Here is a 14524-nt window from a genome sequence, read left to right on the forward strand (position 1 = left end):
ACCATCAGCACATGGGCGGACAATCCAACGCGAATTGCACATTTTCGGCTTCCGTCTGCCCTTCCTTGTCTGATCGGCGACGGCGTGATTGCCGTAGTCGTAGCTGAAATACAGAAGAGGCCGTGCCCAACAGGGCTAGCCTCGTCCGCCTGTTCTATTTCCTGACTGAGATAGACGCCGGCCCCCACCCCTGGAATGTTCGGCATCGCCGCGCAACCGGCAGAAAGTAAGGCGAGAAAGGCAGAGGCACGAGTTGTCTCAGACGAACTAGTCTGCCTGGGAGAGACACGTGGTCGTTGTCGGCCGAAGTTGGCTGATAAGAACGTCGTTTCGGTAGGATATGTTTGTCCGTACGGAGCAGGCTAGGGAACAGACCTCTTCAGCCTCGGTGCCAATACTACTGGGCCGTGGGCGGGCTCCACGATGGGGTCTGGCAACGTCACGTTCAGCTTCCAGCAGGGGCACGGTTCTGGTTCTGGTTTTTAGCCAAGGGAATAAGCGAACAGAAACGTTGCATTGGAAAAGGGTGTTGTGAAGACAGCGAAATTGTCCTAAAATCTGCTCTAGACGCCATCCGGACGCCGTCCGTAACCCAGCATGAAAGAAGTCAACGAAGCACGGGAAAGCAGACGCAAAGCAAAAGCAAAAGCCAGCCATCTGACGCCTACTTCCGATTGCGCGTCTTCTTGTGAGGCTGTTGCAAGTCTTCCTCCTCCTCGTCGTAGCCCTTCTTCAGGTCCTCTGTGAGCCCCCAGGTGTCCCAGTCGTAGTAGTCCTCGCCGTCCGACAGGTCGCGGTTTGCCTCGGCCTTGGACCACAGCAGCACCGTCTTGCGCAGCCGGTCTGCCCGCAGTAGGCCTTCGTGCAGCTTGTTGGCCCCCCGCGCCACCTCCTCCTGCTTCTGCACCCACAGCTGCAGCAGCCGCCGGACGTCCTCGGCCTCGTGCTCGGGCAGTCCTCCGTTCGGCTCTGGGTGGGCTGTCCGCGGCGCCAGGAATAGCGGGTGGATATAACCACCCTCGCCGTCGTCGTCGCCCTCGCCCTCACCCTCTGCCTCGACATCGTCCTCCGACAGCGACGTGGGCAAGGGAGCCAGCGCGCCGTTCGGCCGATCGGTCCCGTCGTGCATATTTGTGTCTTCGTCGTTGCCATCGTCCATCGCTGTCGGCCGGCTCTTGGCGCCGTTCGTCTTCCGGGATGAGGCCATGCGCGCCATGAGGTCGTCGTCAAACAGGTCGCTGTCGTCAGGGGTCAACATCAGTCTGCAATCGACCCAGTTATGGTCGCCACAGAACTTGGTCAACAGTGGCTTGACTTTCCACAACGCGCGATTTTCCTTCTGCGTCCAGTTTCGGCCCTGGACAACAAGCTCGCTGATCGCTTTGGAGTAAAAGGGACGCGAGAGCGACGGGTGGCTTGGCAGGTCGGTCACGGTAGTCAAGGGGGCGAGGAGTTCTAAAAAGCCAAGAAAAAATTAGCTCTGGCAACTACACGCGTGCACAACACACAGAAATGGTGTTTCTCACGCTCCAAATGGATGCTGGAGTACGGATTCTCTTCTGCAGCCGCAGCGACGGCCTCCTGGACGACCTCTGCATCCTCGTCGCTCTCGACAGAGTAGCCGTCATCGTCGATGAGCGGAGGATTGCGACTGATAATCTCGCGTCGATAGCCAGCGTGGTCGACAACCTGGTTCGGTGGGCTGTCAGAATACCGGTCGCTTTACTACGCCGACCAAACGCACCTCTGTGAGCATAGACGAGCCATCAGCGCCGGCCAATTGGCCTTGGTGCACGAAGCGGGCTCGCTTCTTCAACTTGTTGCCGCGGTTTGTGGTCTGGTCGATCTCAGAGTCGGAATCGGAGTCTGTCACGAGAAAAGCCTGATCAGCTTCTGAAGACCAAAACAATTCGCCAGACCTGGACGAGCGTCTGCTAGAGGGGATGAAGTAGGGGCGACGCAGCAAGCATACCGTAAGATTTTCGTTTCAAGGCTCTCTTAAGGCCGAGGTACATCTCCAGAAACAGGGCTTGGTCTCTTGTGGCCATGGTGACGAAGGGTGTCCGAAGCCGGACGTGGAGGCGGAAGAAGGAGAGAGAAAAGGCGAGAGGAAAAATCGCAAGACGCTCTGAGCAGGGCGACAAGCGACGGGCGAGCAGGCGAGCAGACGAGAAAGCAAAAAGTCGAACAAAATAAGATAGCGTCTGAGAAGCCGGGGAGCCTGTGCAGCTTCTGCCGACAGAGGGCAATGTTCCTGTGCAGGGCGTGCTCGCGATGGATGAAGGCTGGTCTGCTTTTCGGGACGCCAGTGTCGGAAATTCAGCACGCGAAGAGCCCCCGCGCTGCGACGAGTTCTGATTGGCTGGGAGGCGGCAGAAGCAGAGGTACATGGCGATAGGGAACAATGGGTGCGATAAGGCGGCAGTCGGGGTACTCTGGCAGCCCCGCCAATCAGATCAACAGCTCACAATTCCCACCACGGCTACAGTGGCGTCTTGACGACGATGCAGACGGACCTCAACACAACTCACAGACACGACACGAACACGGGTGCTTTCGATAGCACCGCCCAGTGCCGAGATGGACGAATATCCTGCGTACAGTCTGGACCGCAACGTGCCGCTGCTGGTGACGATCGGACTGCCGGCAGGCGACGAGGAAGAGGAAGACGAGCGATGGCTCGTGGGCGAGGATATGAGGGAGCAGGCGACGGTGCTGCGGTCGACGATGCCCATACTGGATGGTGAACTGGCGACGAAACTCCGACGGTATCTGACGGTGCAAGACCCGGCCGTGGCGCCATGGAGGGGGCGGGCCCATCCTCCACGATACCAGTTTCGCGTGCGGACAGCAGGAAGAGTAGGGACGCCCACTCTTGTCGGCATCGTCAGTCTGTGCTAATTCGGGGGTGATCAACAGAAATACATGCTGCCACCACGACGGTCGGAGCTGCCAGAAAACTTTGAGCCCGGGCCGGGACAGGTGGTGCTGCACTCGCCGTTTTCGCCGCTGAGCCCATCATGTCGGCTGTACGCAGACGGAATCATGAACGTGGCGTGGATACAAAAGCACCAAGCACTGGTTCCGAGTGCGTTTCTGCTCTGCTATACACTGTCGTCAGCCGAGGCAGGGACGACCGTGCAGCACCAGCACGACGGACAGATCCAGGCGGACATCACGGCGTTCAAGGCAGCGGTGACGCAGTCGGGATACCGCAGCCGGGTGGCAGTAGTGGTGCTTGCAGACGAGCAGAGCACAGGGCCAGGGTTTGGCTCAGCAGGTGCAGCAGCAGACGGAGCAGCGCTAGTGCAGGAGCGCCTAGAACACATCCGAAGAGGCAGCGGCGTGGACGCGAAGCTGTTCTTTGCGCTGTCGGCCGAGGCATCGGGCGAAGAGCTAGGACGGGTGGCAGAGAACATGCTGACGACGATGGGACTGCAGGCACTGGAGTACTACCGGGAGCTGAGCCGACACGTGCGCAAGAAGCGAGGCCGCGGGTCGGCACCACAGCCATCAGTGCCGCCGACAAACGGAACATCGCAGACGCTGTCGCTGCCAGGATGGCATATCCGGTACGACTTTAAAGCGGCCGTGCTTGCCGAGTTCCGACAGGAGCTGGACGGAGCAGTGCGGGCGCTAGATGCAGCATACGCGACGCTTTTGGGACCGGACGTGCTCGACGCGATTCCGAGTTGGAGCCGGCGCTGGAACGAGGCACGATGGCTGGCCGACACGATAGCGGTACGCAGCCTGCGCTGTTTGCTGGTAATGGGCCAGCACAGCACGGCAGTCAGTCGGTGGGGGGTGCACCGTGACCGGATGTGTGATCTGGTAGAGACTCGGGGCCGTGGAACGGCCAACTACGGGTTCGCAGCCTGGGAGGCGCGATGGGCATTGGTGATGGCCGGGCTGGTGGAGAGCACGGTGCCGATGCTGTCGGTAATGGGGTCGCCGGGCAGCGGGCTGCCATTGGTGCGGCTGCCACCGGAGAAGGGCATGGGAGCAACGGCCGTCGAGCGGCTGCCACCGTGGCAACGGCTGCACCACAGTGGATATTGGCACCGGATAGCGGCCGGACACCTGTACCGACGGCGGGCGCTGGCGCGGGCGATCCCCAAGGACGATAGGAGACCTCCCGGGATGTCGCCGGCGTCCAAGGTGGCACGACTGGCGTTTGCGTACGACGACTACATGTGTCCGCCGCCGCACGACGAGTTTGCAGCGACGGATCACGGAGCGATGGTGGTCACGTGTCTGGAGGCGTCACGTGCCGCGTTTGTGCAGCACAAGCAGATGCGCATGGCGGCTGAGGTGGCGCTAGAGTGTGGCCGCGAGCTGGTGACAGCCGGCAGATGGGCAGAAGCGGTGGCACTGCTAGGGCCTCTGTGGACGGCGGCACAGTACCGCAACGAGGGCTGGCTCGGGGCCGGCGAGGAGCTGGCATGGCTGCTGCGGGTGGCGGCAGCGGCGCTGGGCCGCGCAGACCTGCTGGTGTCGATCCACTGGGAGCTGCTGGACCGGAGCTACGGACAGCGGCCACAGAGTCAACGGCAGGACGGCCAGGACGGCCAGGACGAACCGTACGACGTGGCGCGGACAATGGACGACGTGGAGCTGGTCCAAAAGGTCCAGACGGTGGCTGCAGTTCGCTTGGGCCAGCCATCACCGTCTTTTTTGTCGGCCACGTTTGCTTTTCAGACGGGTGAAGGCAAGGCTGGCCACACGATGACGGCACAGCTAGCACTGCACTCGAACGCGCAGCCAGGATCGGTGGCTGTAGTGCTGGACGCAGTGCGGGTGCGGTTTGAAGGGGCGGGTGGCGACGGCACGACGATCAAGCCGTTGCTGCTGCGACACGACGGCAAAGCGAGGCCCCCAGCAGGTTCGGGGACGGTCTTTTTGACAGTTGTTCCGTTGGAAGAGGAAGCGGTGGAGGGTGGCGGTGAGGACGAGGAGAGCGACGACAGCGAAGACGACGAAGACAAGATGCAGCTCTGCGGCTTGGCCGACCTGACTCTCCGGCCACAGTCGACGGTGGTCTTTCAGGTGGCCATTCCACTGCGCGAAGCCGGCGATGCAAGAGCCGTGTCGGCTGAACTGCACTATAGCTGCGCGCGTTACTCTCTGCGACAGGCCGTGCCGTTCTCGACTGGGCTGGCCGGTCGACTCAAGGCTGCCTGGCTGCTGTCACCGGAAGCGAGCGTCTTGGTGCCGCGGCCCGACTGTCAGGCCGTCCATGTGCTGCCGCGACCACCGAAGCTGGCCATCGAATTGGTGCAGGCAGGTGGCCGAGCCGTGTCGCAGGTGGCTCTGGCACAGGTGACGCCGTCAACAGCAGCAGCAACAGCAGCATCAACAGTAACAGCAACGACAACAACAGCTACAACTGCCTCTGCTGTGGTGCCATTTTACACCAACGAGCCAGTCGAGGTAGTGTTTGATCTGGTCAACGGCGAGGAGACGGGTGCGGACGTGCACCTGGACGCAGTGCTGTACGGCGGCTCGGCGCTGGCAGGGTTCACGCTGCGTGTCGATGGCGACGAGATCGACACGGCGCTACCGCATGGGGGCAACGGCAATGGCGACGGTGAGGCGGCGCTGCGCTCGGTGCCGCTGGGAGTGGTGGCAGCAGGCCGGCGAGTGCACGTGAGTGTGCACGTGACGCCGATAGTGTTGGCGGCATCGGTAGACGTTGCCCTGCGCGCCGTGTACCACCTGGTCGATGACCCGGCCACGCCCATCACGCAGGCGCTTTCGGTGCGGCTGGCCGTGACGAACCCGTTTGAGGCCAACTACGATCTGGTGCCGCGTCGCCACCCGGCCGCGTGGCCGAGTCTGTTCGACCACGAGGGCATTGTTGGCGGCGACGACGAGACGAGCGAAAAGGACGAACGGGACGGAGAAGACGAAAAGGCGCAGCTTCTGCCGCCACACGGGCTCGCGCAAGCCTGGACGCTGGTGACGCGCTACGCCTCGTTTGCGACGGACGAGCTGCGCATCGTGGGCCTCGACATGACGGTGCAACCGGTGGCCGGAGTGACGTGTCGGAGCACGCGACGAGAACAGCTCAGGACGGATGCCAGCAGCGATAGCACGCAGACATGTATGCACGTGATGCAGCCGCAGGAGGCAGCCGAGGCGCAGTTCGACCTGGATGTGCGGCGAGCCAGCCTGGAGCAGCGCGACCCGGTCAGCTTGGACGTGTCGCTGGCGATCCGTTGGCAGCGGGTAGGTGGTGAAGACGATACGGCTGTGTCGCCCGTCAATGTCACCACGCTGCCGGTGCCACGTCTGGGCATCTTCGGCACGGAGCCGCGAGTCCTGGCTTCGGTGTCGTATGGGAGCAGCAGCAACAACAGCGAAAACAACAAGAAAAACAGCCTCGCCAGCCTGATCACGCTGACCATCACAATCGAGAACGCGTCGGGCCACTTTCTGACGTTTGGCCTGACGATGGAGCCGTCGGACGAGTTTGCGTTTGCCGGAGCCAAGCTGACGACAGTCCACGTGCTGCCCGTGTCGCGGCGCACGGCAACATACCGACTGCTGCCACTGGTGCACGGCGCGTGGATCCGGCCGACGCTGGTGGTGCGCGACAAGTACTTCCAGAAGGTGTTGCGGATCCTGCCGACGGAGGGTCTCAAGGCCGATAAGGAGGGCATCCTGGTGTGGGTGCCGGGGGAGGAGTGAGAGAGGAGGACAAGTTAGAAGCATCAATGTACAGCGTAAATTGAGTGACCTGTAGAGTAATGACGACGTATGACTAAGCTGGAGTTGTCTTGTCTTTGGTTGTGTTCTGTTCTGTTCTGTTCTGTTCCTGCACATCTCCTACAACTTCCCCTTGTCCCTCGTCGGTATCGGCTCAATGAAACTGCGCCACTCGTCGTCCAAAACCTGCTTGTCTGCGTCTTTGCGCCGCCACCAGAGAGCCAGGTCCGCCTCCTCCTCACGCCACAACACCAGTTCCGCCGCGATCGTCTCGGCCGCCGCCCGCGCGCACGCCGTCGGCTGTTCCATCGCCACCAGGTGGCCGGTTGTCGGCAGCACCACCTGGCGCACGCGCCCAGCAGCCACGCCGCCGCTGCCGCCCACCTGCACGCCCGTGAGCTCCATCTTCTCACGCCGGACGTCCGGCGTCGACATCGGGCTGATGCCGCCAAATACGTAGCACACGCCCGGTCGCAAATGGCCGAGCTGCTCGGTCGTATTGGGCACCTCGGGTCGGAACAGCCGGTTCGTCGCCCCAAGCCGCTCTAGGCTCTTATCGCTCACGTCCGGCAGCCGGTCGCGTCGGAAAACCCGCCGTCCGGTCGTCCCGTCGATTCCCTGCATCAGCGGCCGCAGAAACGTAAAGACCTCCTGGTGTTTGGTTGTGGCCAGTGTCACCGGCCGGGCCTCACCCGTTGCTGGCGTTGTCGGCAGCTCGCGCAACCCATACGCCAGCCAGGCGTCTAGCACGCGTTGATCCCATGCCGCATAGAACTTGGACTGCCGGAAGGCCGCTGCGGCTGCCTCGCGCGACGGCCATTGATCCCGCCGCACCGCCGACAGCGCCAGTGGATTGAAGCCCGACACCGGTGTCGTCGGGTAGAAATGCAGCACCGGGTCCAGCAGCACCAGCGATGACAGCAACCGCGGGTGCATCAGCGACAAGTACGTCACGATCGTGCCGCCAAATGAGTGGCCAATGCCCACCAGCGGCCGTGGCATCTCGGCCCGGAATGTGTTCACCATCTGCAGCAGGTCACGCGCGTGATCATACCAGGAGGCTGCGATGGACGAGGCCTGTTAGTGTGCGTTTGTGCATCAGATACCAGACTAAAGCCAGATCCAAACCCACGGTCGTTCCCGAGAATAGCCTCGTTGCGATGGCTACTTTGACCTTCCCAGGCCACATCGGCAATCCATATGCTGCGGATCCGGAAGCCGTGCTTTTCTGTCTCGGCCAAGAGGTCGTCCCAGAGAGCCTCGTAGAGCTCCTTCGGAAAGCCGTTTGCGTGCGCCCCAATAATCGTGACGTCGCCTGGCTGCGGCTGCCGGTTGCTCTTTGGGATGTACTGTTTCGCCACGAGCTGCAGCACTTCTTCCTGGTTGTGGGCTGTGGCTTGGGGATACTCGCGGATGTGTTGGCCATTGAACACATGCTCTCGCACGTCGAAGAATTGCTGAGACATGATGGCAGTAGACAAAGATGAACAGAGAGGACAAAGGGAAAGACAGATGAGGCTCAGAGTTGCAATAAATGTCTCCAAGATGCGACTTCCACTTTTGGCGAATTCTACAGCCTGGTACGAACGAAGACCAGGTATGATTGCCCAGAAGGGATGACTTTAATGCCTGTACTTTATCTGATGCCGAGGTATTATAGCATGGCGTTGCTACCATTAATTATGTTGGGGAAATAGTGGAGGTGCATTTCCCCATACTTGCCAACTTGGTTAGCTGGTTCTGCTTCTGAACCTGCCCCAGTTTTGCACTCAGTACGAAGTGCTGGCGTTGTAGCGATACTACTCTATAAAACAGCGTCTGCCGATGCTCTTGTGTGTCACATCGTATCACAGTCCTCGATTGTGCAGTTTCTTGGTGCAGATGTGCAGCTCGCCTCGGTGTCTAAGACTATGCGAGATTGTCATGCATATACTTTGGCCATTAGGGCTCCCGTACTCCGTACTCCGTACCTAGTACTGGATCTCACATAGTCACTCAAAGGTCACGTGATCGCCGCGGGGCTTTCGCGCGTTTTAGTAGTGCGCTATACGCGTTCGCGTACTTTAGCGTGTCGACGCGATTTGAAGGATCCATCGTCTAGACAGATTCACAGAATCACAAATCACAAGGCACCAACTTCAAACCCCGACATTTCCTGCATGTTGCCTCCCGCAGGCTCATAGCTTCTGCTACACTTCCCACACCATCTCCCAACATCCGCACACACAATGGCCGACAAGGACGGGTCGAAGAGCGTCTTCGCTTCGTGTCAGTTTGCCTTTGTCCCCAGTCGGTCTCTGCTTCCAAAGACCATCGCCGAGGTGCGTCATATTTCGTTGCTTGCCCGTCACCCACCATCCGTTTCCCCCTACTAAACCGATCAGCTTTCACGGACAGTAGAAAAGTATGGCGGCGTGGCGCTCGACCCCGAATCCGACGGCCGACTACCCCTTGACAAGGCGACGCACATTGTGGCCAACTCAATCGACTTCGAACAGTACAGCCAGGCAATCGAGATGATGCTGCCGGTCGTGACGGTAGCATGGATCACACACTCTCTCAGCCGTGGCAAGCTGGCCCAAATACGCCCATTCTCGCCGGACCCGCGGATGATCTTCTCCAGCGTCAACCTGACATGTGCCGACATCCCGCAATGCGACAAGGAAGCCATCACGGGGGCGACGATGGCCTTGGGCGGCATGGAGTCGAAAGACCTCACGCGGCTGACGACGCACATCTGCGCGCTGTCGATGGACCACCCCAAGTGCAAGGAGGCCGAGGCTAAGAACCTCCGGTGCAAGATTGTGCTGCCTCACTGGTTCGACGATTGCTTCAAGCTGGGCAAGAAGATTGACGAGGGCCCATATCTGCTCCCGGACCCTCCGATCCTGCGAGGGAGACGTGTCGGCGGCGGAGACGGCGGAGATGGCGGAGACGACACCGACAGCATCCCCATCCCCGACAACCAGGACTTGGACGGGGCAGTGTCAGCGGTGCCAGAATCGATCCCGACATTGGAGCGGCAGGGGTGGCGCAGCAACCTGACGGTGTTCCAGAACAAGAAGGTGATGCTGTCGACAGATCTGAACGTCGGACGCCGGTTTCGGGCAATAGTCGTGGACCTGATTCGGCGTGGAGGCGGGCGGGTGGTGGAGGAGGACGACAGCGACGGCGTGGAGGCATGTGACATGTTCATCTGCCAGTACCGGGACGGTGAGGAGTACGTGCGGGCGGCACAGGCAGGCAAGGATGTTGGCAACCTGGCGTGGCTGTTCCACATCATCACGAACAACGAGTGGTGCTCGCCTCTGCGACGGCTGCTGCACTACCCGGTGCCGAGGCACGGAATCCCGGGATTTGAGGACTACGTGATCACGCTGTCCAACTACGGCGGGGAGGCGCGGATCTACTTGGAGAACCTAGTGGTGGCAGCAGGGGCGCGGTTCACCAAGACGATGCGAATGGACAACACGCACCTGATCACGGCGCGCGACAACAGCGAGAAGTGCGAAGCGGCGCGTGACTGGAGCATTCAGATGGTAAATCACCTTTGGATCGAGGAGAGCTACGCGCGGTGTGAGGTGCAAAGCGTGACGAGTCCACGGTACACGACCTTTCCGGCGCGGACGAACCTCGGCGAGGTCATCGGACAGACGTTCCTGGACGCTTCGCGGCTGCGAGCGCAATTCTACCCGGGAGGGGCAGATGCAGAGCAAAAAGACGGCTCGTCGCAGGTTCCTGCGGCGGCGGCAGCGAACAGCAAGGGTGGGAGTAATAGGAACAAAAGCGGAAATGAAACCGGAGACGAAAACGAAAACGACGAGGAGACAGCATCAGAGGCCTCGGGTGCGGAAGAGGAGACAACAGCGACCGCAGCGACAACAGCGAAAACAGTGACGATGCCACGACGGCCAGCACGACAAGCAGCAACGCCGAAGCGAGCAAGCCGCAAGGCCGGACGGCAAGACAAGGAGACCGAGGGCACACCGCTGGTGATGTCGAGTGCGTCGCGCAGCGCCAAGGACAAGGCGCTGTCGAAGCTGCACGGGCTGGCGTCGGACATTGCGCTGTACGAGAAGGAGAAGAAGCGAGGCGGTCGCGACGGACACGGGCCGTGGGGAGGGAAGCGGGCGGCCGACCAGGTGGACAAGGACCGGCTGCAGGCGCCGCAGGGCAGCAAACCAAAGAAGCGGACCAGCGCGGACGTCGAGGACGAGATGGGCAGCGACTCATCGTCGCGAGGATCGGAGGCAGAGCGTCCGACTAAGAAGAGCAGGCCATCGCTGCCACCGGTGACAATGCGGGTGGTTCTGACGGGTTACCAGCGCTGGGTGCACAGCAGCAGCAAAGAGGAGGCAGACCGGCGGAAGTTGCGTGGCCTGGGAATTCAGATCGTGCAGGACAGCCAACCGTGCGACTATCTGGCAGCGCCGTGTCTGGTGCGGACGATGAAGTTTCTCAAGACGCTGGCGCGGGGACCGACGGTGATCAACTCGCAGTACATCACGGACGTGCTGGAGAGCGGGCGGCTGTTGGCGGCAGACAAGTACGCGCTCGAGGACGTCGAGGGCGAGGAGCGGTTCCAGGTGACGCTGAGCCGGGCGTTGGGACGGGCTCGAGCAAACCGGGGACGACTACTCTGGAACGTGGTGGTGTACTGCATGGCGGACATCAAGAACGGCAGCACGAGCTACCGGGAGATTGCCGAGGCCAACGGGGCCATCTTCAAGACGTACCGGGCGCACAGCGGGACGACGATCCGGCCGGTAGACCCCAAGACGACCGGCGGTGAGGCAGACGATGGGCCGACCGAGCCGGTATACTTGCTGACGAGTGCGGCGCCGACAGAACGGGCGTTGTGGCCCAAGTTTGAGCAGATGGCGCGCGACGGTCGCATGGAGCCGCGTGTGGTGGCGCCGGACTGGCTGCTGGACGTGGCCATGCGGCAGGAAGTCGTCTTTGACGAGCACTATCTGGCGCGGCGGTTTTTCGTGTAGGGTGGGCGACGGAGATGAGTGGTGGTGGTGATTATACGGTGACGACTGCTCGGACAAGAAGCAGGGCGAAACGATGCTGACCTAAAGAATTGGGCAGAAAACGGAAAACATTAGGAGCATAAGGCGTTTGGTAATATTAGCATGCTATAGGGAGTCGTTTGGTTCGCTAGACCTGATAGCCCACTAAAACTTGGCGCTATAGCCAGCCTGTACGCTATAACAGACCTGACTTTCTTATAGCATATACGTTACGCCCTAAAAAAACTTCACTCCCAGCGAGCCAGCAGCCCCAAAGACCTGTGCGCGGCCGCGCTTGACGAGAACGGCGAGGGCGCGCTGCAGGACGACAGGGTCGAGTCCGTGCAGCTCGGAGCCGCGCGTGGCGTCGCCAGCCGTGAGTTCGTAGAGCGTGAGCACGCTGCCGCGCTGTGCGGTGTCGTCGATCCAGGCGTCCACGAGCGCAGCCCATTCCTCGGCCGTCTTCCAGTAGATGTAGGCAGCAGCAGCGGTCGCGGCAGCATCGGCTGCCAAAGGTCCCGGGCTGCTGCCATTCTCGCCGGCACCCACCCACTCGGCACGGCCTTCCTGGCGCATGGCCTCGAGGACTTCGCGTGTGGCCGCCATCGTGAGCGCCCGGTCGATCTGCCGATTGCGGAACAGGTCGGGCGCGTAGTACGGCACGCTGCGGGGGGTGTCGTCGTCGTCGTCCATGCCGCCCGTGTCGATGCGGACAGGCCCTCTGCTCGTCTCTCTTGTCTTGGTCTCTGCACCGGGCGGCTCGCCTAGTACCAGCCGGAAGATGCGGTAGTGCCGGCAGTAGGCCAGCACGAGGGCCGTCCACTTGTCCATCTGGGCGCGACGCGTCGCCAGGTTCGGCTGCAGCGTGAACATGGGCGGAAAGTAGTAATAGTGCGGAAAGGCAAAGCTGGCCGGCGTCGCAGGATCTGCTACTGCTGTTGATGACTCGCCGGTGCCGGATGCCTGCTGGCCCGCCTGTGCCATGGCGCCGTCGTCCTGCCGGAGTGTCGGTTCGTCAGGTGCCCGTGCGGGCGTCTGTTCATGCGTGCAACCGATGGCGATGTTGGCGAGCTTCTTGTGAGGGGCAATGCTGGACGTCGTGACGGTGTGTACTGTGTAAAAATACTGTGTGGGGCTTCGGCTATAAGCATGTACTCCGTAGTGCATGCGACATTGACCCAGTTCACTGGCTCCTTCTGCGTATTACTCCGTACAGAGTACAAGTACATCCTTTCGGCCTCAATACAATTCGCCCTGAGGATCCCAGACATGCAGACAGCCGCTACGACGTACATCTGCCAACGTGATCAGATCCTCGTTCTCATTTCAAAGATGCTTGCTAGCTCATTGTCTCCCTTTTCCGATTCCATTGTCCTTTCTGCTCGCATCCCACACACTTTCATCTTTCCCTCTCCTCTATCCCCTCCTTCCATCACCGCTTCGCCTGCAAATCCTCCCATTGCACGCCCACCCACTCCTCCAGATATGTCGCCTCTTTGTCGGCCACTCTGCCGCGCCCCTGGCAGTCCTGCTCGCACACAGCCACCATCACCGTGCCCCAGTCCATGCCCTCCAGTCCCATCTCGTCCGCCTCCAGCAGCGCGATGGCATGAGGCATCAGCTGCACCTCAAACACCCGCCGCCCTCCGCATGCTGTGCACCGCGGCGGGCCGGCCGCCATCGTCGTCACACCGACGCCTGCCTGCTGCTGTGTCTGCCACAGCCCGGCCACCGTGTCGTCCTTGCTGTACAGCAACGGCTGGCCCGCAAACTCGTACCGAATCACCTGCTCCGGGTTCTGGCTGACCCGGTCGGCAAACCGCTGGAAGGCCGCGTCCATGCTCGACTCAAACACATACTTGTCCTCCTTTCCGCTGCTGCCTCCCCCGCCGCTGCCGTCATCCACCTCCATCTGCACCGCCTGCTCCGGCATTGCCGGCGTCGGATCCAGCGTCTCATATTCGGCCTCCGCAATCCAGCTGACCGGGTATGTCACCGGCCATGTCTCGACAGCCGGCCACGGCTCGATCACCGGTGCTGCTGTCGGCGCTGCAGCCTCCTTGTTGTTCAGCGACAGCGTCTCTGCAAACGTCCGTGGCAGGTCCTTGACCTCTTTGGCCTCTTCTGTCTCCTTCGCTTCCTTCGCTTCCGCTGCTGCCTCTTTCGCCACCGCCGGACTGCCCATGCTGAAGGGGTTCTTGCTGCCGTTTGCCGAAGCTCCGCCCAGCGAGAACGGATTGCCGCCAAATGGATTGCTGCCACCACCACCAAGATTGCTGCCTCCAGCTGCAAACGGGTTCTTCACTCCAAAGAGCGCCTCGCCCAACACCGGTGCCGTCTGCTTGGCCTCCTTTGCCTCTCGTGCCTCCCTCTCCTCCTTCTCCTTCTTCTTTCGTGCTGCTGCCGCTGCCTCTGCCACCGCTGCTGCCACATCCATCCGCACGCCCCGTATCGCCCGGATGCTCCCAGCCTTGCGTCGGCAGCCTTTGTTCCGGCATGCAAATACGTACAACCGTCGCTCGTGGCCTGGGAACCGGTCCGGCAGCTCACCGTTCAGCTGTAGCAGCAGCACCATCAACGCCTTGCACACGCCGCACCGTGCTAGCGCCGCCGACGGCGCCTGTTCTGCCACCAGCCAGTTCGGTCGTCCCCCCAGTCGGCTCACTGTCTCGTTGCCATCCGCAGCTTCGCCCTTGTCTGGCTCTCCATAGCCGAGAAGCACTTCCGTTTCTGTGTAGCTCAGCTGCGTCTCGTTCTCCTCATCGTCCGAATCGCTGTCGTAGGGTGCCATCGTGAACTCG

The 14524-nt window shown here is 61.4% G+C and overlaps 5 protein-coding genes across 5 annotated transcripts; 2 read left to right on the plus strand and 3 right to left on the minus strand.

Moving 5' to 3' along the window:
* Positions 1-664: 664 nt before the first annotated feature.
* Positions 665-2048, minus strand: CMQ_5467 (rxt2-like protein; the record flags this gene model as incomplete). The annotated part of the gene is made up of 4 exons (XM_014317424.1): positions 665-1455; positions 1527-1689; positions 1745-1866; positions 1973-2048. 4 exons carry the CDS (start codon positions 2046-2048, stop codon positions 665-667), a joined length of 1152 nt encoding a protein of 383 aa, XP_014172899.1.
* Positions 2049-2580: 532 nt separating this feature from the next.
* On the plus strand, positions 2581-6690 carry CMQ_5452 (uncharacterized protein; the record flags this gene model as incomplete). Its single annotated transcript, XM_014317409.1, has 2 exons — positions 2581-2859; positions 2920-6690. The coding sequence occupies 2 exons, from the start codon at positions 2581-2583 to the stop codon at positions 6688-6690; spliced, it is 4050 nt and encodes a 1349-aa protein (XP_014172884.1).
* Positions 6691-6828: 138 nt separating this feature from the next.
* On the minus strand, positions 6829-8174 carry CMQ_5450 (toxin biosynthesis protein; the record flags this gene model as incomplete). Its single annotated transcript, XM_014317407.1, has 2 exons — positions 6829-7769; positions 7841-8174. 2 exons carry the CDS (start codon positions 8172-8174, stop codon positions 6829-6831), a joined length of 1275 nt encoding a protein of 424 aa, XP_014172882.1.
* Positions 8175-8936: 762 nt separating this feature from the next.
* Positions 8937-11705, plus strand: CMQ_5427 (brct domain containing protein; the record flags this gene model as incomplete). The annotated part of the gene is made up of 2 exons (XM_014317384.1): positions 8937-9029; positions 9093-11705. 2 exons carry the CDS (start codon positions 8937-8939, stop codon positions 11703-11705), a joined length of 2706 nt encoding a protein of 901 aa, XP_014172859.1.
* A 255-nt stretch (positions 11706-11960) lies between these two features.
* Positions 11961-14514, minus strand: CMQ_5424 (pdcd2 domain protein; the record flags this gene model as incomplete). Its single annotated transcript, XM_014317381.1, has 2 exons — positions 11961-12864; positions 13160-14514. The coding sequence occupies 2 exons, from the start codon at positions 14512-14514 to the stop codon at positions 11961-11963; spliced, it is 2259 nt and encodes a 752-aa protein (XP_014172856.1).
* Positions 14515-14524: the final 10 nt, after the last annotated feature.

This window comes from Grosmannia clavigera (assembly GCF_000143105.1).
Source record: "Grosmannia clavigera kw1407 unplaced genomic scaffold GCSC_142, whole genome shotgun sequence".
NCBI classification, from domain to species: domain Eukaryota; kingdom Fungi; phylum Ascomycota; class Sordariomycetes; order Ophiostomatales; family Ophiostomataceae; genus Leptographium; species Leptographium clavigerum.